At 46.5% G+C, this 25,509-nt stretch overlaps 1 protein-coding gene across 1 annotated transcript in view; it reads right to left on the bottom strand.

Annotated features, from left to right (window-relative positions):
• The window catches only part of BFSP2 (beaded filament structural protein 2), a gene marked incomplete at its 5' end in the record, with an annotated part of 66,631 nt that extends 42,366 nt beyond the window's left edge, over nt 1-24,265 (bottom strand). Inside the window, one exon of the mRNA XM_081300727.1 lies at nt 23,777-24,265. Within this exon, the coding sequence (XP_081156853.1) occupies nt 23,777-24,265 (489 nt within the window). The remainder of the gene's footprint in view (nt 1-23,776) is intronic.
• Nucleotides 24,266-25,509: the final 1,244 nt, after the last annotated feature.

Raw genomic sequence — 25,509 nt, 5'->3', positions numbered from 1 at the left:
TTCCCTTGAAAAATGGGTCAGTTTTATCTCAATAGTCCTGGGTGCATACAAATCCCCTAATACATGTTTGTTCAATAAGTGATATACTTCGAAAGAGCCAAAGATGGAAACAATGAGGAAACCAGTTCGCAAGTTATCTGATTGGCAAATCTTTTCATGTCTGAAAAACCAAGGGAGATGAGAATATGAAGGAATCAGAGCTCTTACACATTGTTTCTGGGAGGGTAAATTTATGTAGCCACTTGGGAGAAAAATTGGGCAATGATATATAAAAGCTGGATTGTAGCCAGACAAGGTGGAGCAGTCCTGTAATCCCAGCTACTCAAGAGGCTGAGCCAAGAGGATCGAAAGTTGGAGACCAGCCTGGGCAACTTAGTGAGATTCTGTCTCAAAATAAAATTAAAATGGCTGGGAATGTGGCTCAGAGGTCGAGTATACCTGGGTTCAATCCCTAGGACCTTAAAAAAGGAAAAAAAAAGTTGTTGATTCTATTTCTAACCTAGAGCAGGTTGGGAAGCCTTTCTTTCCAAGAACAGGTGGCAAATATCTTAGGTTTTGTGGGTCACACATCTTTATTGCCATTATACAACTCTGCTCTTGCAATGCAAAAGCAGCTGTAGGCAGTACAAGAATGGTCATGACCGTGTTATAATAAAACTTTATTTACAAAAACAGAACATGACCGTGTTCTAATAAAACTTTATTTACAAAAACAGATGGTACACCTCTGACTTAGAGAAACTAGGCTATGCGAATATGAGGAAGACAGTTTATACCCTAGCCTACTTGTGACACAGAAAACTGCAAGAAACCAAGTCCATCAGTAGAAAAATTCATAACCTATGGTACATATAGAATGAAATGCTACATTTTTGAACACAGATGAATCTCAAAAACAGAAAGAGCAAAGAAAGCAAGTTTCAGAAGGAAATTAAGCATGTGCTAGTCAATTCTATGTGTCATTCTCTCTGGGCCACAGAGCCCAGATATTTGGTCAACCGAGTATTCTAGATGTTTCTGTGAGAATGTTTTGGGATGAGATTAACATTTACATCAGTGGACTTCGTGTCAAGGAGATTGCCCTCCATAATGGGGGTGGGTCTCCTCCAATGAGTTGCAGAATTGAATAGAGCAGAGATTGAGGTTCTCTGGGAAAACTGAAATTACCAGTCAATGGTCTTCAGACTGGAACTGAGCTGTAACATTAGCTCTTGCCTGGCCTTCCAACCAACTGACACCTTGATCATGGACTCAAGGATCATGTGAACCAATTTCCTAAAAATCAATCTATATGCTGGGCATGGTAGCTCATGCCTGTAATCCCAGTGACTCGGAGCCTGAGGCAGGAGGATGGCAAGTTCAAAGCCAGCCTCATCAATTTAGCGAAGCCCTAAGCAACTTAGTGAGACCTTGTCTCAAAATCTAAAAAATAAATGAATAAATAAAATGGACTGAGAATGTAGCTCAGTGGTTAAAGATCCCTGGGTTCCATCCTTGATACCAATATCTATCAATCAATCTCTCTCCCTCTCTCTCTCTCTCTCTCTCTCTCTCTCTCTCTCTCTTTCTCTCTCTCGGTTCTGTTTCTCTGGATAGCTCTAATACACAGTATAATACAATTTAATATAAAGTTTCGAATCACATAAAACAATCCTATAAAGGGTTTCTATACATTTGTAGTAAAAATGGAGCAATATGCATGGGAATGACAGGTGCCACATTAAGAGCAGGAGTGACCTCTGTGGAGGGGAACTGAATCACGGTAGATCAGGAAGGGGTTTCTATTGTACCTAAAGCCTTTCATTTTAGGTTAAAGTGAAGCCTGCAGCACATGATGTTGAGACTTGACCATGCTGAGTGTTGGGGACCCTTTTTATACGTTCAGAAGAATTCAGAATAAAAATATAAGGTGACATCAGCAAAATCAACCTGAAAAAAAAACTAGCACAGTGGCTGACGCATGATGGTCCCTGGTAGAGAGACCAGCTGGGGCAGGTTTGATGGGGAAGGCAGGCCAGAGCCAGTAGGGAGTGAGTAGGTGGTGGCCAGGCCAGAGCCTGTGAAGGTGGCAGCAGTGAAACAGAGTGGGATTCACTGGGGCCTGGAGTGTGGCCACAGGGAGCAGCGCACAGGGAGTCTGCAGAAGCGCAGGCAGTGGGTGGGTCACTTGGATATCAACACAGATGCCCCTGTTGTCCAGGAGGCCCTTTCCATGGGCCTGGAGGTGGGGACGTGCAGAAACCATTATCCCCGACTTTGGGCGCTCAGCCAACATCAGAGGAATTTATGTCCTCAGAAAAACGCTCAGGACTTGTTGAGGCTTAAACCAGATCACAGGCACTCCTTTCCTGCTTAGGTGTGGCCAACAGATCTTCTAGGTTTTTCTTTAAAAAAAAAAAATCATTTTTCTTATGTCCCCAGTTTCCTTGTCCTTTCACTTCCCACAGCCAGGACAGTGGCTCTGTTTGGAGCAGAGCCTCCAGGCCTCCAGAACCCCCCTTTAAGTTCACATGATAGACAGCTGCTGGAACGTGAAGGCCTAGCACCTTTGCTTGGGGTCAGAGCAACACTGAGACTGAAGCTGGGATTTGGCCAGAGATGGGCCCCTTGCTGGAGCCTCTCCTGTCCTTTCCTGCTCCCTGCAAGACTCCCCGGAGCACTTCCACAGCATCCTGGACTGGGGTTCTGCTTCTTGGGAATTGCACCTGAGCCCCGTGTTTTTCTCTGCCTTGTGCTCCTCTTCCTGGAAACTCTCAGGGGTACCATCTATCTGGAGTCTTAGTCTGGAGTGGACCTGGGCACCCAGGTTCTGGAACACAAGACCTAAGTTCAAAGTCTTATCTCTATCACTTCCTAGCTGTGGGATTTTGGAAAAATTATATAACTGCTTTGGGCTTTGGTTTCCTGATCCATTACCCGCCCCCCCCCCCCACACACATATGGTAATGAAAATCATGACCTCATCGGGTTGTGAGGTTAAGGAATCAGGATGTGCAAAGCCCTCAGAACAAATTCTATAGTAAGTGCTCAATAAATTTTAGTTTTCCTATTCTTCACTGAAACCAAGGGAAACTTATGAGTAATCAAGGAATAGAAATGATTTACCCATGAGCCTAGGTCTTCAAAGCCAGCCTAATTTAATGCAGAATTGTGCTCTGCTGTGCAGACATAGAACCTCAATTTATTCTGATAGAACAGAATGGGCAATGTTGTAGATTGTTGGCAGGGTGGATGTGGTTGATATTCTGTTGAAAGATTAGAAGAATCCTCACCTTTGCTCTGCCTGAGACTTTATCCCACCCCCCCAATCTAAGCGGACAGAAAAACAGGGAAATGTCTTGGGGCCCATAGGTCAGGGAATGGGATTCTGGTGGGTGGAGGATCAGGAACGGGAGAAGAATGTTCCAGTCACTTAGTTTTGTGCAAGTAACAGAAATGAAGAGGATAAAGGAGTCAAAGTATCAGAGGGGATTGAGAAACCAAAGTGCCAATCCTGGCTCTGTTTCTCATCTCTGAGCCTCAGTTTCCCTCTCTGTCAGAAGGAGGTAACTAAACCTGCTCTGCTTACTACACAGGGAGGCTGTGAGGAGCTAGGGGACACGGCAGGGAGAACGAGCCAGGTTCCCTGGGCTGCTAGGCCCTGGAGTCCCATCTGCACTGGCAAAGTGAGGGCCCTAGGAGAACACGGCGACCTTTAGAACACTGAGACCTTTAGAAGGGCAGGGCTCAGAGACCCGTCAATAAGGTCAGCATTTGGACAGATTGCTGTCGCTCTGGTTGAACCATAGATGGGACCCTTGGTTTCAACTAGGAATCCTGTTATCTGGAAAGTTCCTCTCTTGCGACACCAGCCTCAAGCTCCAGTATGGCACACCCACCCATCTGAGAGGCACAGAGAACCCAGTATCTTTGAAGGGAAGCAGATGCGTGCCTTCCAGCTGCCCCCCGGGCTTGGGCATCTCCTGGAGGGAATGGAAGTGCCAGCCCCGCTTAGCTGGTGGTCCTCAGGCTACCTGAAGCCATAAGCCCACAGGAGGAGGGTGTCAGAGCAGAAAGGGGAGGAGCTAGCAGCAGACCCTCCCACCTCTGCAGGATTCTCCACCTTGTGCCTCTAGGTGACCTCTACCCTGGAACTGAAGAGTATTTTAGAATGCAAAGGGCTCTTAGAGGTCACGAAAGTTGATCAAGGCAGGGGTTTAATGGCTCATGCAAAGTCCCAGAGTGGGTCCTGTGCTTCTAAAGCCCAGCAGCAAGGACTCAGGGGAAAATCATGGGCTTTGATTCAGACAGACAGGGCTCAAATCCCACCTTTGTCACTCAGGGATTGCCTGACGCTCTGAAAGTCTCCCTATTCATAGAGTGGGTTTCTGAATTAGTCAGCTTCTCATCACTGTGACCAAAATACCTGACCGGAGCAACTTAGAGGAGGAAAAATTTATTTCATGTTCACGGCTTCAGAGGTCCATTGCTAACACCATTGCTCTGGGCCAAAGGTAAGGCAGAACATCATGGTGGAAATGAATAGCTGAGGAAAATGGCTCCACTCATGACAGCCAGGAAAGAGAGAGAGTGAGAGCACAAGAGCCAGGGAGATAAGAGCAAAACCCTGAGGTCATATCCCAAGGTCACACCTAAGTTACCTGCTTTCTCTAGCCACACCCCACCTTCCTACAGTGACTACTGGGTAATCCATTCAAATTGTCAATCCATCAAATGGATTAGTGCATGGGTTAGGTCCCAGCTCTCATAATGCAATCATTTCACCTCTGAACATTCCTGTATTGTCTATCCCATGAGCTTCTGAGGGGACACCTTGTATCCAAACCGTAACAATGGGGATCAGAAAACTTTCTCCTTTGAATTACGGATGATTTAAAGAGACATATAAGAAACAGGAAACTCAATTGCCTGATCTGAGTCACTGCCCTCCTCTTACAGAGACCCTTAGGTGTACCCATCCTGGGGAGCAGATGTGGAGCCTGGGACAGGGAGGGTCATTTGAAAGGGCAGCCTGCAAGGTGAGGGCATGTCAGTGGGGTATCCTGCCAGGGTCAGAAGTGGGGGGATCATTCACACACTGCTGAAGGCAGGTCTTGTGTTTGCAGATGGTGGAGCAGAGACGTCTCAGAATACAAAAACGTGTCCTCAAGAGCAAATATCTTGTCTAAACGTTAGCCAGACCCAGACGCCGTGTCTACCAAGGAAGAACTTTCCTGCCCTCTTGTCCTCTCCCTTCTTTTTGCTTAGACTGTAGTTGGGTTAAAGACAGCAAAGAACAGAGAAATGGGGTTGAGAAGAACAACCAAAGAGAAAACCTAGCTGACCTCACCCCTCCCCAGACATTAGGCCTACTCTGCAGAAGGGGGTGAAAATAAGGTTTGATGTGTTGAAGAAGGTATTGATCAGATATTCTATTTCCTGAATTAGGACTGTGTTTTGTGACTTAAAGTGAGAGTGTAGAATTTTTAGTTACCTACTATGGATCAGAAAAATCATGGAACTGCTTTTATCCAGAAACCAAGATGCAGGATCAGCCTCATCCTGAGCAGTCTGATGAGATCCTGGGAGAGGGCACTCTCAGACCAAAGCTGCCTTTATAACTCGACTTCATGAGTCCCTGCTGTTCAATGCATGTTGATATTCATCACACAGCCCACACTGTGCTGGCACTTCGCAGGCACTTAACAGGGCTGGACCACAGTGTGGACGTGTTAACTGTGTTAACTCGTAATCCCCTTTAGACTCCTACAGCCCAGAGTCTGAGAACCTTAGCACTTTGATATTCGAATCTCACAGGACCTGGTGCATGGAAGAGCCACACTGAGTGTCACATAGGGGAATGGAATAAAAGCGAATTCTGTGTCATCCCCGTAGTATCTACAATGACAAATGTCACACTTGGTGCTGCTGGTGTGGGCGGAGGCAGGGCCAATGCATGTGACACTAATTACACACCCTGGCTGAGGCGTGTGGTCTCTACTCTGACACTGACAGAGCCTTTCCCGCTCCTGTGATTTCCCCTTAAGCTTCAAAAGGACCGCAGCTGAGGGCAAGTGTAATTATCTCCTTCCTTTGCAGAGGAGGAGGCTAGCTGATGGCTGATGGAGAGATTAGGAAGCTGGTCAAAGTATTTTGGTGAACTAAGACTGGAACTCAGGACCCCTGACTCCAAACTCCATCTCTGCTCTAAACACGAAATACAAATGAAAAAGCAAAGGAGGGAGGAGACTTCGGGAGCATTTCTTCTGTCACTAATAGCAGCAGCAGAGAATAGGGGCAGCTATGCTGGGCTAATCTATGCAAAGTCTTAGGGCAGAGAGAAATTTTATGGTTGATATATAATCCTCAGGAAATTGGGAGCTGTCATGGAAATTCTGACATGATAGAGCAAATGCAGGGTGGTGAGAATTGTGTGGCTTCCATCCCAAGATCAAGGAGGCTCTGGCAGTGAGAAGATGATTATAGGAATCCAGGACTTGACACTAACAACGTTTTGCAGGGGAGGGTTGGAGGGCAACCTAGGTGTGCAAGACCAGTCCAGGAGCAGCCAGCAGGTGGTGCCACTTGCAAAGGTAACCAGGTCAAAGGTAGGAGCCTGGGACTCCCCCACCAAGGGGCTTGGAGGCCACTCTGGGATTGCTACCACAAAGAGGGATGCTCCTAAGACACCAAGGTCCCACACTTATGTGCTGTTGGGCAAATGCTAATTCCTTCCCCCTGAGATACTGCAGAGTTGGCAGGGCAGGTGGTGATAGAAGGGCCCTGTGTGATTATGATTATTTTAACAAATGCAAATAAGGACACAAATTACTCCCACAGTTAATTGAGTGCTCACCATGGTCAGGCCCCTATACTAGGTGCTTCAGGTAAATTATTTGATTTAATTCCCACAACCACCTTGTGGGCATGAAATATTACCCTCATTTTACAAATCAGAGTGTCACAGTGTCCACTTTATGCTCTGAATATGGCCCTTGCTGCTGTGCCATTGTGACTTATTTTTAAAGTGGACATGGTTATTTCTCTTCTTCTCTCCTGGCTCCTCCCTAATGTCTCCCCCTCCCTGATCTCAAGGGAAACAGGATTACCTTTCTTCCCCATCCTAGGCAGAGTTATCTGTTCCTGTGTACACATCCACCATAGGAACGAAGTAATCCAGACTTTGGGGATGGCATCAGAAGATCTCAGAAGTGACTATCTCCCAAATTAACAAGTGAATTACAATTCCAGCAGAGAACACAAGGAACAGAACTAGCCTTTGAATCACCTCTTTAAAAGCCCCCTGTTCTGGCTGATGGGCAGAATCACAGCCGCTGGGACAGGAGTCTCCTGTGTTTCTCCTTTACTAACAAAGCAATAAACCTTGTTTTTCCATTTTCTCAAAACTGTGCCCTCATTACTGGATTGGCACTGGGGACAAGGACCGAGCTTTCAGCAACAAGAACATCGAAGTTCAAAGAGGTAAAGGGATTTGTTGTAAAGCTTACGAGGTTGGTGGATGGCCAAGCCAGAGTTTGAACTCACTTCTTTAGGTCCTGTCTCTTGCACCAGTCACCGCTGTGGTATGCTATCATGGTATGCTTCCCTCCATCTTCTCTTTCCTTCCTGCCTCCCTTCTGTACTTCATATCTGGTATTGTGCTAGGTACCCGTTAGGTTCAGGAATGATGGGAACATACCTCTGCTCTTGAGGTATGAAGTAGAATGAGTAGAATGAGTAGACTGAGAATGGCGGCCCTGGGGGACCCGAGCTGTCATGGTCTGTGTCCAAAAGGGGAAAGAATGTTCAGAGGTATTCAGCACCAACTTCACCCGGGACGCGATGCAACGGGTCATCCAAGCTGGAAATCTCAGTTGTTCTTTGGTTTACTTTCATCTGGATTTTTATGAGTTTGGATCAGGAGTGGACTTTGCTTATTGTTAGTAAACCCCCTGCCTAGGTGATTTCTCCCCTCACCCTCATTTGGCAACACTGGGGATATATTCTGGCTGATAGAACTATTGCTTCATCAATGTTGGGGCACAGGCCACCACCTGATGCTTAGGGATGAGGGAGGAGGCCCACGTGTCCTGAACATTTCCAGCCTTCAACAGCCACCCAGCTGAGCTGATGAGGATTAGAGAAATGGGCTCAGGAAGGGTTCTCTCTCTCTCTCTCTCTCTCTCTCTCTCTCTCTCTCTCTCTCTCTCTCTCTCCTTCTCTCTCAGATTGAACACAGGGCCTTGTGCATACTAGACAAGCACTCTACCACTGTACTATACCCCTGGAAACTGTCTCTATCTAAAGGATTGAGAGGTCAGAGAATTCTACCTTCTGATTTTACAAATGAAGAGCCCCAGAGGGAAAAGGATTTGTCTCAGGGTAAATAATTAATTACCCTGGGAGTCCATGTCCATGAAGAGGATCCATTTCATGTGCCTGCCAGACTCATGAAAGGGAATCTGGTCCATTTCCTTTGTGTCTGCAGGAAGATGTCAGTGAGATCTAATCCCTTCGTTTACCTGTTGAGGAAACTAAGGTTCAGAGAGGTAGGATAACTTGTCACAATGTCACACAGTAATTTAGGGACATTTGCTGTGCTTCTACTACATGAGTAGTATTCTCCAGGGCTTTCTGTATTTTGACTTTCCTTTCTGAACCCCAAGTCCCATGTGGTTTAAACAGGATGTAGGATCTGATTTCAAATGCAAAAGGAAGAGGGTCAGGTGAAAAAGCATTGGTTTTTCAGGGAACTTTTTAAGTGGCTTTTGAGAAAATAGAACAAAATGTTGGAAATCAGGTATTTCCAACTGTGAACAGAACAACTCTGCTCCCCCCTCCAACAGCTCCCAGTACAGGTCAGATACCAAAAGATAAGCAGAAGTCCTGTCCCTAGGATCTGTGAATATGATCTTCTTTGGAAATAAGGTCTTTGAAGTGTAACTCAGGTTAAGATGAGGTCATGAGGGTGGATCTTACTCTAATGCAATTGACGTCCTTATGAGAAGAGGGGCATCTGGACACAGACACGGAGAGAACGAGGCAGAACTTGGGGGTGGGGGCTGTGGGTACAAGCCAGGACCACCACCGCCAAGGACTTGTAGCCATTGCCAGGAGTTAGAGCTGTGTGGACCATATTGTCCTTCAGAACCTCAAGGGGAACCCACCTCCATGATACCTTGATTTCCAATTCCATTCCAGGACTACGAGAGAATAATTTTTTTGTTGTTGTTATTTTGAGCCACTCAGTTGGTGGCACATTGCCATGGCCGCCCTAGGAGGCAGACACAGCTGCCTTTTACGATTTTGCTGGGCATGTCTTTTGGTTGATTTCATCAATATTTATTGATTAAATATTATGATGTGCCAGGCACCGTCCTGGGAGCTGGAGAAAGCCAGCTTGCCTTGAGCTCCTCTGTGACAATTCTATGAAATAGAGATTATTCTCCCTCAATTTATAGAGAAGGAACAGGATCTGGGGGGGGGGTTCTGTTAAGGACATAGACGGGCTTGGACTTGGCTCTGTTCTACCTGTGAGCTGCTCATGTGTGTGAGCGCTGGCACAGGCTCTGCAGGGCAGGAAGGGGATGGGCAGGAGGGTGAGCCCTTCTCAGCACCTGTTAGGCACAGTGGGCCCAGGACTCTGCCTCAGCCCGTGGCCACCCTCGTGGCCCTGCGAGATGAGAGGTCCCTGCATATCAGTTCTGTGTCCTCAGTCCTGCCACACTGTGGGCGAGGAGGCTGAGGAACCTGGTTTGGTGTGAGGAACTCTCACAGCCTGAGAGTTGGCAGCCAACAGCGAGGCCCTGCTCACCTGCATGTGAACACACACAGAGCATGGGCCACCATCAGACAAGGCTGCCCTGTGATCATGGCAGAAAGGGACAGAGACAAGGGCCTGCTGTGATTAGATCTGAACAAGAGGCAAGAACATTATCAACCACGGAAACCCAACAGCCCTCTTCCAGCCGGCCTTAGGGATGAGCGACGTGGTTTCCCGGTGGTGGCGGCTCTATGCCCCCCCTCATTCCTCAGGCCTCCTGGGAAAATTCCAGTAAGATTCCCAGTCATCGAGCCCACCCTACTTCCTGCCGGCATCCAATGCAGAGCAAACCCTCACTTCTTCAACCTTTCCTTCCAAAACCACCCAGCATGAACTCAATCCTAACAAGTCTCTCCTGTTTCCTCCTCCCAAGACACCAGGTTCTGCCCATGTTTCTCTCTCCCAGGGACACGTAACCATGGAGCCATATCCCTAGACCTTTCTAATATTTTTATTTAGAGACAGGGTCTTGCTGAGTTGCTTAGGATCTTGGTAAGTTGCTGAGGCTGGTTTTGAACTCGTGATCCTCCTGCCTCAGCCTCCTGAGCCACTGGGATTACAGCATGTGCCACTGCACCTGCCCTGGTTTCTTCTCTTTTGCTGCAACAAACTAATAAGCCTGACTTTGCCCACCCATCCTCTTCCCTCCATAAGTATGTTCTCAGTGGCCTTTGGCTGGTGGGATTTAAGAGGCACATGCTTCACCCCACAGCCCCAGGACCCATGGGATTTAGCATCTGGGGCCCCTGATACTAAGTGTGGCTTCATCTCCTGCAAGGATCCCTTAGCTCTCCAGGTTGCCCAGGAAACCAGGTGCTGGTGGGAGACGGTGGCCCTGTGGGGGACAGGGATCCCAACCTGATGTAGGTGTCATGGGGGGGGGGTAGAGGCCTCTCCCTCACAGGCAGGTGACCACCTCTGGTGGTGGAGTGGCTTGGGGTAGCTGGAGCCACACACCTTGGGGAATCTCTGAATCTACGAAGATAAAGATGTCCTGCCTCAAGGGCCCACTGCTCAGCATATTTTTTCCTGAGCATTAGAATCACTGAAAAGGAAAAAAAAAAAAAAAATAGAAATCCCCAGGGAGGCCGCCCCTCCCCGGCAGCAAGGCCATGAAGCTTTCCAGCCCCAGTCTTGAGCTCTCTGGTGACCTGGAAGCCACCCCGGCCTCCTGCGTCCCAATTCAAGCAGTTATTTCCAGCCACAGCTGAGTTTGGATGAGGATCAATCCTCCTTTCTGACAGTTTCTTCCAAACTAAAGGAGGCAGAGAAGGGGACAGAAAGGAGGCACAACCCTTAGATTTGAACCCACTGGGGAGGCTCTTTGCTGGTGCTGATCCAGTTTACCAAACGGAAGGAGGTCAAAGTAGACAGTGGTCCTGCTGAGCCCCAAGCATTTTGGGACAGGCCCCTCTGGCCTGTAATAGGAAGCTCTTAAGTAATATTTTGGCGGTCGAAACCACACCAAATTGTTTCTGGTTGGAGCATGAACTCAGTGAGGGACTTAATCTCTGGAGGCCTCAGTTTCTTTATAAAATGAGGGTTATGCCCTGAATGGTGACCCCTCCCATATCATAACTCCCCAGTATCTCAAAACGGGAGTGTTTATGGAGAGAGGGTCTTTTAAGGGGTAATTAGTTAAAATGAGGTCAAGAGGGTGAACTCTAATCCAATGTGACTGGGGTATTTGTAAAAAGAAAGTTGGACACATATACAGGGATGAGATCATTGGATGGCTCTTGCAGAAGAGGCCCATCTATGCACCAAGGAGAGAGGCCTCAGAAAAGACAGTCCTGCCCACACCTTGATCTTGGACTTCCAGCCGTGTCAGACAAGCAAGAAATAAATTTCTATTGTTGAAGCTCCCAGTCTGGGGTTCTTTGTTCTGGCAGCCCGAGCTGACTAACCCCATCATGCTAGGTAGCTCCATATACTGTTCTGAGGACCAGAAAAGACAGCAAGTAAACTAGCAGGTGGCCAGGTCTGGTGGTGCACAGCTGCAGTCCCAGTGAGTCGGAAAGCTGAGGCAGGAGGATCGCAAGTTTGAGGCCAGACTGGGCAACCTAACAAGATCCTACCCTGAGCTGACTCTGGGGGTGACTGGATCTAGCAACACTGCACCTGGGAATTGAGGGCCTTTCCACAGCTGTCCCTGGAGGTGATTCCTGGCCTGGGCTTGCTCCCTCCTTCGAACCTGCAGTCTGTCTGAAATACCACCAAAGCCACTCATTTCCCAGGTGCTGCTACTTGGGGACCACCAGCTGACACCCGTGAGCCCCCGGCAGGCCCCAGGGATCCACCTCCTTATCTCATTTACTCCTCCCACTACTCATGAGGGATGTCTACACCTTCCTTAGGCAGAGGAACCTAAGCTCTTGTAAGTTAGGGGACTGGACAAGGTTCTAGTCAGTTGGCAGAAAGATTCCTTTATCAGGGAACCTTTGTCCCCAGAGCTGGCTGAGAGCAGGCCTGAAGGAGGGGGTCTTACCTGGGGGTGGGAAGAAGATGAGGAAGAGGTAGTGAGATCTGCAGCTGGGGTCGTTTCTTTGCAGCTCAGGGCTCAGGTGGCTGGGGCTGGGCTGGGCAGGGCTCAGGCACAGTGCATTGTCTTCTGTGAAACGGTGCCCAGAGCCTGCTAGCATCATTTCTCTCTGCACACTCCCACCCCCACCCCCGAGACTTGTTCAGATGGTGATTCATTGGCCCATGAAATAAATAAATAAAAATTGCAAGTTGTTTTCCCTAGCCGGTCAGGGCTGTGGTCGAACTGTCTCTCTCTTTTCATTACCTCCTCGTAATACTCAAATAGCTTCTCGATTCTGCTGAATAATGCATCTGTGATTGTCAGCTCCACTGGCTCGTTTACAACCAGATAAATGAGTCTTTATATGCCGTTCCCCAGCCAGATGACCATAAATGATGTTTTATTTGCCTAAATTGAGACTTCGACTTCAGCATGAACCCTGCGGGGGCTCCCTGGGGGACCCTGCACTTCAGCCCTCCTTTCAGAAATTCCCCAGAAAGAGCCACCATACCTTTGTCTTCAACACTTGTGCCAACCGCCTGGATTAAGATTTAATTTAGTTCTTCTGGAGAGGGTGGCCCGTTAGCAGGAGCTACCACTATTGTGTATGGATGTTGAGTTTTGCTGGGTTTTTGATTTGAGAGGAAGGGTCTTCTCCCTTCTTGCCAGGGGATGCTCATGGAAGGTTCTCTGAGGCTACAAGGGCTTCCCTGTTCTGGACCTGGCAGGGTCCACCTCCTAACATCACCACTAGTAATAAGCTGCTGGCAGGAGTTTTATTTATTGCTACATATTTTATTTAAGCTAAATGTTCTAACAGTGCCAAAGAGCATGTAGCCAAAGGCAGCCACGTCTCAGGCACCCGGCCCTCTCCCTGAATCCCTCACTGCTATTTCCCCCATGTACGCTGCCCTTCCACTGTGGCTTTTCTTAAACACAAGTATTGGGAGTACACAGACACGGTTTGGTGGTCTGCTTTTTACCCACCCCTACATCTTGGTGCTATTCTACATCAGTATGTACTGAGCTCCCTTGTTCTTTTCTTACAACTGCAAAGGATTGCCCAGTTATTCAGGGGTATTAGATGCTGAAGCTGTTCCCTTTCTTTTCTGGTCTGGAATTTTAAAGAAGACCCCCACCTCCCCCCCATCTTCAGGTTGGATTTGATTTGAGCCTGTGTAGCTCCATATTCAGCTCTCACAGCAGACATTGGTTGGATACCTGCTATGTGCCCTGTATTACCTCTCAGTGCCAGGCTCTGGGAATAGAAGAGGGACACAGTTGCAGGCTGCCCTGCCGTGGCCACTCCTCATCCTTGGTCCACGCTGGGCCCCAGTCTGAAGGGATGCACTTTGGATCCATAGTCAGTCTCTACACCTGAGTATCCTCTACCTCCTGCTCTTTCTGAGAACGCCTGCAGCCTGTGTGGGTTGAACTCATGACTGTATGTGAGAAACACGGCTGTTTATGCGACTCCTCACCCAAGGTGTGTATCTTCAAGTTCACTCAATTCCATAACCTTGAATTTGTCACTGATTATGCACCAGTGATATATATAGGTTATTTCATTTAATACCCATGGACCAACCCAATGAAGAAGGTCTTCTATCTTTGTTTTGATGCAGAACATTTCAAACCCATATAAAAAGAAAGAATGGACCCCCATAGGCCCATCACCCAGTTCCATGAATGTAAACGTGTGACTTATTTTGTTTCATTTATATAAAAAAATGGTTTTTAAAAATTTATAACTTCACAAACATGGTCATATTTAAAAATTAATAATTCTTCCATACCATCAAATATCCATTTGATGTTCATTTCCCTTCCTTGGTCTAATATATTTTTTAACACTTTGAATAGTGATCCAGACAAAGAACATCTCCGTGGGTTGGCATCAACTTGGTCTCTGAATTTACAGCTTTCTCCCTCCATTTTCCTCCTTCCCCTAGCAATTTTTTATTTATGAAAAAATTGAGTCTTTTATTCTATAGACTTTCTCGAAGTCTAGGTTTTGCTCATTTCATCCCTGTATGTCAATTAACATGTTGTTTTGATCCTTGTATTTTTCTATAAATTAGTAGTTTAATCTTGAGTCTTAGTCACATTTAGTTTTGATTTTTTCCCCCCAAGCCTATTTCCTAGGTGTTTTTTTTTTTGTACTCTATCAGCAAGGTACAGATGCCTGCTGGTCTCTTTTTGTGATGTTAGTAGTTATTCAATGATTTTTTATGATCTGGAGCCAAGGTTTTATTATGGTTGCAAAATGGTGATGTTATAATTCTATTTAATAAAATCATAAAGATTAATAATGTTTCTTTATTAGTTGGAATACTTCTACACAATGATGTCTTCAATTATTTCTATTTTTTCCCCCACCTGATGCATCTGTAGGTGAGGAAAAATATTTAATTCTTCCTCAATATTTACCAGTTTTCAAAGTAATGAGCTGGTTTCCCAGCAGACTACAAAGGTGATTAATTAATTCTTTTTGTTTTATACTGAATTCATGGATTAAAATGTATTTGATGTGTTTTGACCCACTCCAGTTATTATTATTATTATTATTATTATTATTATTGGGGCACTGGAGATTGAACCCAGGGGTAATTTACCATTGAGGTGCATCCCAAGTTCTTTTTATTTTGAGACAGAATCTCACTAAGTTTCTAGGGTTTTGCTAAGTTTCTGGGGCTGGCCTCAAACTTGCAATTCTCCTGCCTCAGACTCCCAAGTTTCTGGGATTACCGAAATGTGCCACTGCCCCACCCAGTTAAAATCTATGGAACCATCTTTGGATAGTGGGAATATTGGGATTGATTTCTGTGTCTTTTGACATGACTCTAGTGGTTCTGGACAGCTTCCTTGCTTTCTGGTATGACAAAATGTTCCAGATTCATCTTGTACATCTACGGTTCCCCAAACATGGATTCAGCCACTTCTCCAAGGAACTCAGCTTTTCATGAAACATGGTTGTTAGAGACCAAAATTGGAGCCTAAAACTGTCCACTGCCAATAGGTTGGCCATTGCTGCTTTTCATCGTTCCTAGATCTTTTCAGTGGTTCATATTTGGAAATAGGTATATTTTTATTTTTATGATCACAGACATCACAGGTTTGTACTGATAATTCCAAGTTTAAATCCAGGACTAAAGAATTGCCATGAAATTTAATCAGTCTTTCAATAGTATCTCCATTCACCCACACTAAAGTCTCAGTTCTTAATAACACAAATATAATGATTCTTTCACTTTATCCTACAGTATACATCTACACACACACACACACACACACACACATACACACACACACCAGTGTCAGAAAAACACCAATGCTACTGCCAACGATGTGATTCCTGAAAACTTAAGCACCCTCGCCCCCAGTTCTCTTATACATTCCTCTTAGGGATGTACAGACAAATTACTGTGGTTTAAATAATCACTTTGAATAGTTCTTCTGTGTGTAATTACACCATCAACTTGATACATCATTGGATTCATTTGTTTTCTTTTATATTTTAGGGTTTGCTTAAGATTTAATTCTGCTTTACAATTATGTAAAATATTTTCATGGTTCCCAAATCATCTCCACATAAGAAGATAAATTAAAAAACTCCAGTGTCCATTCCTCCTTCCCTCCATCTATTTACTCCCTCCTCTTTTAAGGAATCATTTAAATACATTTTTCCTTCCTTCCTTCCTTCCTTCCTTCCTTCCTTCCTTCCTTCCTTCCTTCCTTCCTTCCTTCCTTCCTTTCCTTCCTTCCTTCTTTCTTTCTTTTCTTTCTTTCTCTCTACCAGGGATTAAACTCAGGAGCACTCGACTCCTGAGCCACATCCCCAGCCCTATTTTGCATTTTATTTAGAGACAGGATCTCCCTGAGCTTGCTTAGCTCCTCAATTTTGCTGAGGCTGGCTTTGATCTCATAATCCTCCTGCCTCAGCCTCCTGAGCTTCTGGGATTACAGGCTTGTGCCACCATGCCTGGCTCTCTTCCTCTTTCTTAAGGGGTAAAGTCCACACTCTCCCTTTTTTTTTTAAAATTTTTTATTTATTTATTTATTTTTTTTATTGTTGGTCGTTCAAAACATTACATAGTTCTTGACATATCATATTTCACAGTTTGATTCAAGTGGGTTATGAACTCCCATTTTTACCCCGTATACAGATTGCTGTATCACATCAGTTACACTTCCCTTGATTTACATATTGCCATTCTAGTGTCTGATGTATTCTGCTGTAGAGAATAGGACAGACAGCACACTCTCCCTTTTAACTTGTCTTTTAACTTGTCCTGGAAAGAATCACTGCATAATATGGATGATTTCCCATCTGCAGAGAAGTATCCCTACTCATAGGCAATTGGATCACTTCCAGTCTCTTGGTATTACACATAGGATTGAAATGAACATTCGTATCAGATTTTTGCCAATGTATCATTGGCAGAGAGACCTCAAAGTAGGATTCTTAGGTCACATTCCACATAAATGCCTATATCATTTGCCTACATGCTGCCAAATTCTTCTCCATAGGGGTTGTATCATTTTCTAGTCCTGCCAGCATGGCAAAAATATGTCTGTTTCCCCAGAGTCACACATACACACTCACACACACACATACATACACACACACACACAAATAAGTGGACACACTTTTAATGTTTTGACAATCTGAGTGGTGAAACTGGTATCTCAGATAGGTTTTAAAAATTTCTCTTATGCTGGTTGAGCATCCTTTTATATCATCCAGAAATTTTTCATTTATTTTTATGTCAACCTTTTATATCGCTCGTCTATTTATAAGTAGTTCTGATAACTCTTTTTAACCTCAAATTTTAAATGCTATTTATAAAATAGAGATATGAATCCTTTGTCTTCAAAGTTGTAAATATTGTTTCTAGTTTACCATTATCTTTTAATTTTTCTTATGGTGTTATTTTGCAATGCAAACATTTTTTTAAATTTTTGGTAATGAAATTTATCAATATGTCTCCTTGTTGCTCTTGGATTTTGAATTTTAATGAGGAAAATACTTTCCATCTGCAGATTATAAAGAAATTCATCATATATTTCTATGTGTATTTCCTTTTAACACTTAAATCTAGGATATGCTTAGAATCCATTCTAGCATACAGCAAGGGATGGATCCAGTTTTATTATATTCCTTGTGACTATCTAACTGTTGGAATGTCACTTATCTGAGACCATGAATCCATTATTGGCCTCAAATGCTGTCTTTATCAACAAATGCATTTCCACGCGCAAAGGTGCCTGCCTTTGGATTTTCTATTCTGTTCCATTGGGCGTCCTATCTTCTTCTAAATGAAATAGTTCTAGAGGGTAGTATGTCTTAGTGTCTTCCCTCTTGATTTTGTGTCATTTTAATTTATCCTTGCCTTTGTTCTTTTTTTTAAAAAATACCTTTATTTAATTAATTAATTTATTTTTATGTGGTGCTGAGGATCAAACCCAGCACCTTGGATGTGCAAGGTGAGCACTACACCACTGAGCCACAACCCAGCTTGCCTTTGTTCTTACAAATAGAATTTATACTCTACTCATCTAGCTCTGGGAAAGAAAGATGAAATTAAAAAAATTCTAAGGACATTACATTTATAAGTGAGTTTAGGGAGAATTTGCTCTCTCTATGCTAATGAATCTTTCTATTTGAGCACATGGGATTTCTTTCCATTTGTTCCAGACTACTTCTGAGTCTTTTGGGAGGGTTTTGCTATTGTCTCATAGAGATTTGAGACATTTAAAAAGTTTATTCAGAGGAATTTCATTTTATTTTATGCTATCCCAAGTGAAAATTTCTCTTCAATTGTATCTTTGTTTATACAGATAAACATCATTGATTTTTGACATGTTTTTTGGAACCTACTATTTTATTCAATCATCTTATTGCTTATTATATAGTTTTTACCTACATCTTTCTGGGTTTTCCACAAAGATCAAGATTTCCCCTTATTCTTTCTAATTCTTACATCATTGCTTTCTCTTGTCTAATCACATAGACTACTACCTCTGACCAAGGTTACAGAGCAGGGGAGAGACTGGACATCCTTTTATCATTCCTAATACCCTAATTTCTGCAGAAGGTCTCTACCATGTCCTCCTTAGAGATATTCTTTTTATCAAATCAAAGACATCTCCAAATATCCCGAGCTATAGAGAGATCAATGAAGAACTTGGCTCAAGGTTATGCAGTTATTGAGTGTCAGGGCCTGGGTTTGACCTTGGGCTTCAAAACCTGGGATCTTCCATAGCACCCCTCCCTGTTTTTCATTACTCCAAACTCAACTTTTAAGATATTTAAAGAGGGTCAAGGGTGGCGAAGTGCAGCCTATGGGAAGGGCGGGAAACAAGGCCTTGAGTGCCAGGCCCAGGCTCTTCCTTCCTCTCTTTAGCGTCTTCCTCATTCCCAGACTCCTGCTGCCTAGCAAAACAGTTTAGCAACCACCTTTGAGATCAGTCTACTGCTGCCTGTCCCCCTCTGCCCTATCTATTTCTTCCAATCTTATTCATCTCTCTCCCTACGAAAAAGTCTCCTGAATATATTCTTCCTTGTTATTACATTTCTAACCAAACTATAGTGTTCTGCTCTGCTAAACACACTGCAGTTAGTAAGAAATCCCCTGGGTGATTTTGTCTGGGAGAAACTCATCCAGTCTTGTGCAGGTACCAAAATAGCTCAGTCCTGTTCTGCCTCGCTCCCGTGCTTCCTTTCAGGGCCATCAGCTTGTCAATCATGAACAATGACCCTATGGGTAGGATTAATTAGTTCTTTTTTTCTTTTTTCTTTTTTTTTTTCCAGAGAGGTGCTGGGGATTGAACCCAGGGCCTCATGCATGCTAGGCAAGCACTGTACCACGGAGCTACACCCCACCCCATTGGTGGGTTTCAAAAATATTTCCTAGGGCCACAGGTTCTGTGGGGGAGAACCTAGCCCTGATCTAAGCTGCTGGAGTTTCCAGCAGTTTCCCCAATTTGGCAAATAAATGTGCAGAGTATGGGCTGTCTTGCCAAGGGACAGAGACGGGGTGTGAGCAGCAGGAGAGCGAGTCCTGTCAGGCCCATTTCAAACTCTAGCCCTTGTGCCTTTCCGTCATTTTGATTTCCCCTGCCTGGGCTGACAGTCTTGGCTGGCAGAGGGGTGAGCTGCTGTGTCCTCCCGGGGAGACAGCCAACGTCCTGCTTCTCCACTGAGAGCCTCTGTGGTCCCCTTTCTTCCCCCTGCAGCTTTGTCCTTGCCTGGCCCTTGGCTGCTTCCTCTTGCATTGGGACTCACAGTGTGCCTGCTGTCCCTCTGTCCTTCCCTCTGTAGCTCCCGGACAGGGAGATGGCCTCATTCCAAGCTTGTGTTTAGCCTACTGGAGAAGGAAAGGCCTGGGGTTGCCAACAGAGCTTATTATCAGCATCATTCACTTGGCAAGAGCAAGGCCAGGAGGGAAATGGCCACCTTCTGCCTGAGCAGTGGGGAGGGTGTCCAGGTCTTCCTGGGGGCCACCACCTGGGACTTTTCCCATTTGTTTCCACTGCTGAGTGGGAGAAGGGACAGGGTGGTGCTAACATGGCTGAGGACCTGAGAGAGAGAAGATTGGAATTGAAAAGACATTTTGTATGATATGAACCCGGGACTGGCTGCATGATTTGTAGGTTCCAGTCAAAATGAAAATGCAGGGCCCCTTATTCAAATAGCAGGACAAAAGGACAATTAAAATATAAAGCTTTTTTTTTTCTTTCATGGTCTCTTTCTTTTTCTTTGCTTGGATTATAGGTGTGCACCACCATACACTGCTTTACGGTCAGGCTCTTGTTATGGTGATTTTATTTGCTATTTAAACCTGCGCTCTCTTGGGCTTGGAGATACTCAGGTAGACCCTTGTGGACACCCGGGGCTTGCTCCATCATGTGTACAGCCCACCAGCTGCTGGGTTACCTTTCTCACCAGCTACTGGGCTGTTCTGGTGGCAGATAGTTGAAGAGATGTTGACTCCCAAAGCATTAGAACCTCAGGGCCACCCTGTAGACCTGGATCAGAGTGCCCAAGAGGCTTGTCTTTTCTCTCCAGCTGGTGTCACCCCCAGGGGCCACATGCCACTCTAGAGGGGCTGGTGCTTCGGGAGGCAGGGAAATGGGCAGCCGAGAACCTATCCCAGGGAGCCAGAAGGGGATGAGAGCCAGCAGGAGCTCCCACACGGTCTCTACGGTGTGGCCTCAGTCAACAAAACACAAGTTAAAGATGAAACTGTTGAGAATGTCAAGATGGTGACCTCAGAGCATCAAGACCCAAGTGTGGCCTTTGTGAGAACAGGGTCCTGTGGGACTGCACTCATGGGGCTCCAGGGAAGCCAGCCTTGTCCCTCGGGATGACCATCCAAACCTCACAAACAGAGGTAGTGGCAAGGTTGGAGAAAATTCCCCAACCCAGGACACTTTGCTGATTCTGACAAGGTGGGTGGTGCCCTCCTGGTCCCTAAGTTTTGTGTTGCTTTCTGAGTCATGACTTTCTGCAGTGATAGCACCCATTCCTTCCCCTCTTGCCCTCTTCCTTGTTTTTCTGAAAGCCCTCCATTGTCTTCTTGCAGGTAGTAGGAGATTCCAGGACAGAGGTGGCCCCACTTCCCAGAATGGCTTTGGCAACTTTCTGCATTCCGGAGGGTGAGGAGGGTGAGGGGAGGCAGAGTCTGCTTCCTCCCAACCCTTTTGTATTCCCTGGGAAAACAGGTTCCTTTGAAACACATCTATAGAGGTAATGCTTTGAATTTCCCTCCCAAATTGCTTCCAGGCTGGTCTGAGACAGTACCATGCAAACAGGTGTCCTCCGACCTGCTCTTGGGGGACTCAGGTCCTCTTGGGAGCTGTTTGTAAGGAGCACGAGGGATTTTTCTCCAGGTGCCTGGCCACCTTTCAGCCGGTTCAGGGCCGTGACTGGGAACTTGCTCTGAGATTTTGTGCTGTGGGCCTGGTGAAGGCAAAGAGGACCAGGAAAGCTGAGCGCCTGGGGTTGGGCTGGAAGGAGAAAGTGTTCCTCTATACAGACGGGCTGGGCAGGAGGTGGCTGCTGATGGAGAAAAGGAGGCTACAAAGGGGAGAGGGTCAGAGTTCAGAACGTGCGCCCCAGAACGAGAAGTGTCAGTGAGGGAGCTCTGGATTCCTGGAGGCTGGGAGCACTGAGCACAACGTGGCTGCCTCTGATCCCCAAGGGAGGAGGGGACAGCACTTCATGAAGGTCACTTGACTCTGGGTGGGCTCTCCATTAGGCCTGGCAGGGGCTGGGGGCTGGCTGGAAAAATCATGTGTATTTATGGTATGCAGAGTGATCTTTTGCTCTTTTTTTTTGATGGAATAGAGCTTCATAATAACTAGAAGGCAGATCAGCAAGGCAGAAATAACTCCATTTTTTTTAGGTTGGTTAACTATATCTTTAAGTCCATATTCAAAAAAGAAAAAAGAAAAATCATAGGTCTCTATTCACATATAGGACTTCATTTATGGGCACTAAAGAGGAACATGACTCCTTTTGGGGATTCTGAGCCCTAGAGGCAGAGGTCGAAAGTCTTGGCCTGCAGTCCTTCTGTGCTGTTCTGCCACGAGGTTCTTTTACAGCTCTCCAGTCTCTAGTCTGCTTATCTATGGATTTGCTGAATTATTCAGGCATTATTACACCCACTCTGCAGATGAGGAAATTGAGGTCCAGAGCAGTGGAGTAAGTTGCAAAAACTTCTATAGCAAGTCAGCATCTATTGAGCGTGAGTAGGTTTTGTGGCCATACTTCCTAACCTCGGTATTGTAATGCTTGATTCCTCTGGGCATGTCTGCGTGGCCAAATGCACTTGTCCAGAAGATGCTGACACGCTGGAATATCTGGGTGTTCTAATGGCTGCTAGGGCACCATATTTGGAAACAGGACTATTGTGGACACTCTGGAGGAATAGCAGCCTCTTTGTCCCGACAGATAGAAGGCTCCAGAATGTTCTAAGATGGCTCTCTCTCCACAGCCCAGATGGATGGGAGTGGAACAGTAGCCCTGGGGAAGCCTGAGAGGACAATGTTGTATATCGTGTGTACTGTGCTGTCCTTCAGATGCTGGTGACAGCAAAGAAGCAGCATTGTGGAGTGAAATGCGGTAGGGGCGGGAGGCTGATGGAGAGTCCCTGTGTGCATCTGCTCAGCATCACCCGGTCACACACCAATGATTTGTGACCTCTTGGGAGACTGCATGATGCCCCAGGGGGCAAAGTGTCTGAGTTATCAGTTCCTCTCAGGATTAGAGACTGATTTAGCTCAGAGGGATCCCAAGGCCAGCACTTGGGGAAGGGACAGGAGGAAAGAAGCCAGCCACCCACAGAGAGCCCAGCTGAGACGGGCAGTGCTGGCGGAAGTTCAGCATTAGAACCTCAGGCTGCAGGCAGACATGATGGATGAGTGCCATGCTCTGCAGAAATCACTCTGGAGGGCAGGAAAGCTGGGGCCACCAAGCAAGAGACAGGAACCTCCACATCCTGCCTTGTCCAGTAAGATAACCACTACTCACATGTTGCTATTTAAAGTCACGAAAATTAAATTAAAATAAAAAATTCTATTCCTCAATCTCATTGGCCACATGTCCAGTGCTCTCTCGCCACAAATGGCTAGTGGCTGGCTGATTGGATGATACACATACATTTCCATTGCTCTAGAAGGTTCTATTTGAATCCACACCATATCATTAATATTTTTTTCTATTGAGTACATATTAAAATAATCCCATCATTGTGGATATACTAAGTAAATTCAGATATGATATTAATATTAACTTCACCTGTTTCTTTTTCCTTTCTTTTACTGTAGGTAATGGAAACATAAATTATTGACGTGGCTCATATTTCTGTTGGACAGTGCTATTGCAGAGTGAAATGGGGCAGGGGCAGGAGGCTGATGGAGAGTCCCTGTGGGCATCTGCTCAGCATTACCCGGCCACACACCAGTGGTGACATGTCCATTTATTCATAGTTTTTAATACCCATTCATTCAGTGTATTCAGTCAGATGAAGTCTGTAAAAACCCTTTCTCAATAGCGGCAGCTCAGGGTAATGGGACAAAGGCAACTTTGGAGCTGGGGATCTTCAGCTTCAAATCTCAGCTCCATCTCCCTATTAGCTTATGACCAAATTACATGCCTTAGTTTCTCCATCTGAAAATTGCAATCCATGGTGATTCGACACACAGCATGGCTTTGAATGTTCCAGAAAGAAGTGCATGAGCTGGACTAGCAGGTCCTGCCTCTTTAAGACTCAGTAAATGGGGGCCCGATGTCCTCATCGTTGGACCATTAGCATTTTTAATATGAAAGTGTGGGTGGTGTGGCCAATTTTTCTGGCCTCAGAGCACCCACGACCCTTCCCCTTGCCCTCAGCATCCCCTCTGAGAGCTGTCTGCCGAGCCCTTGGGCATGGCCTGGTACTCACCTGCTGGCAGCTGCTGGCCCAGGAGGCCCGGAGGGCGCCCCAACCCCCAGAACGCTTGGCCTTGCTCTCCAGGTGCATCCGCAGCTGCGTCTCCATCTCCTGGCTGACTTGCTCGAGGGCGTGCACCTTAGCCATGTACTCCACCAGGCAGCCCCCTAGGTCCTCCACAGAAGCATGGTCCCTTTCCAGGCCCGGAGCAGGCACCGCCGCCAGGCCTGAGCTCCGCAGGCCCTGCAGGAACACACTGCTGATGCCCAGGGCCCGGCGGGTCACACGGGCACCCAGGCCACCTATGCCCCCGCTGGGCGTTGTCCCTACATAGACCCCAGGGGTGCGGATGAGGCTGCCCATGACATTGGTCCTGGAGGCTGGGGGGCTGTCCAGGGAGGACGATGATCTTGTCCCCCTGAAAGATGTCCTGCGCCTCTGGAGGGGCATGCTGGAGCTGGTGCCGGCGGGCGAGTCCACCACCACCCTCCTCTCACTCATCACTCCTCTGCCTCTGCAGCGCCCAGCAGGGTTAGAGTCCAGTGGCTTTTGGGTTCCAGCCCCAGCAGCCCTGTGGCCTGGTCATGGGCCTCTCTGGAAGCTCCCCTACCCCGGGGGCTCTTTGTCTGCTGCCTTCCATGAGCTTCCACCATTCACTGAGCTGAAAGAGCAATGGGCCCTGCCCAGGGCTGCGTGCAGAAAGGCGCTCATGCGTTCTCTGATGTGGGGTCAGGTGCCCAACCTCCCAGAGTTTTCTGCTGGTGGTGGGGGAGGCTGGGTCAGTGCAGGCTGTGGGGGCGGCTGATTGGGGTTTGTTGATCTCACAACCGGAGAGAGGGCAAAGTAGGCCCCCTGCCGCCCCATTTCACAGGTTACAAACTGATGCCCAGGGACCTCTGATCACAAGTGTAAAGATCACTTTCCCCAGATTTCAGCTGCAAGCCAGGACTCTACATAGGTGTTTCAGAGCCAATTCTGATGCTTTCCACCTTCCTACATGTGCTGGTGTGGGGGAAGATGCACAAATACCTGACAGGTGATTGAAGTGGAGAATGGACCGGAACCAGCCCCACAGGAGGCAGCCTGCTGCTTCTTCCCTGCTTCTCAGCTCCAGAGAAGCAGTTTCAGGTCCCCCCCTGATTCAGGTCCCTCTCCTCATTCTCATCTCTGCCCTCCAAGAGTCTGCACTTGACCTGCTGCTTGACCTTCTGGACTTTACTTCCTCAGACTCGCTGATTTTTTTAATTTTTTAATATTTCTTAGTTGTCAATGGATCTTTATTTTTATGTGGTGCTGAGAATCCAACCCAGTGCCTCACACATGCTAGGCAAGTGCTCTACCACTGAGCCACAACCCCAGCCCCTCTGATGGGCTCTTGAGCAAGTTTAGATGCCACGTACTGGACACCTGCTTGCTCCGTCTGTCCCCCACGCTGCCATTTCCCCATTTATCAGAAAACTCACAAACAAAAAACAACCAAGAGAGTGTTTTCTGGTAAGGTCTCCGAGGGAGCTCCAGGTTAGGATTTGGTGGGATCCTCTCGGTTTTAGTTCCTACCCTGAGTGGTCACTAAGTCATGCTGCTAAGGTTGATACCCCAGTCCCTTCCAGAGGATCAGAAAGGTGCCTCCAGCCCCAGGGATGACAAAATGGACTTACAAATCACTGCACTGAAGTTTTGCCCTGGAAAAACCAGACGGCCCAAATGTAGAGCTGGATATTTATGAAATGTGGAAATGTGCCTCA

Source organism: Spermophilus citellus (genome assembly GCF_964194105.1).
Source record: "Spermophilus citellus genome assembly, chromosome: 7".
Taxonomy (NCBI): Eukaryota; Metazoa; Chordata; class Mammalia; order Rodentia; family Sciuridae; genus Spermophilus; species Spermophilus citellus.
The sequence above is the reverse complement of the archived record's forward strand: the minus strand, read 5'-3'. Positions and strand labels throughout refer to the sequence as shown.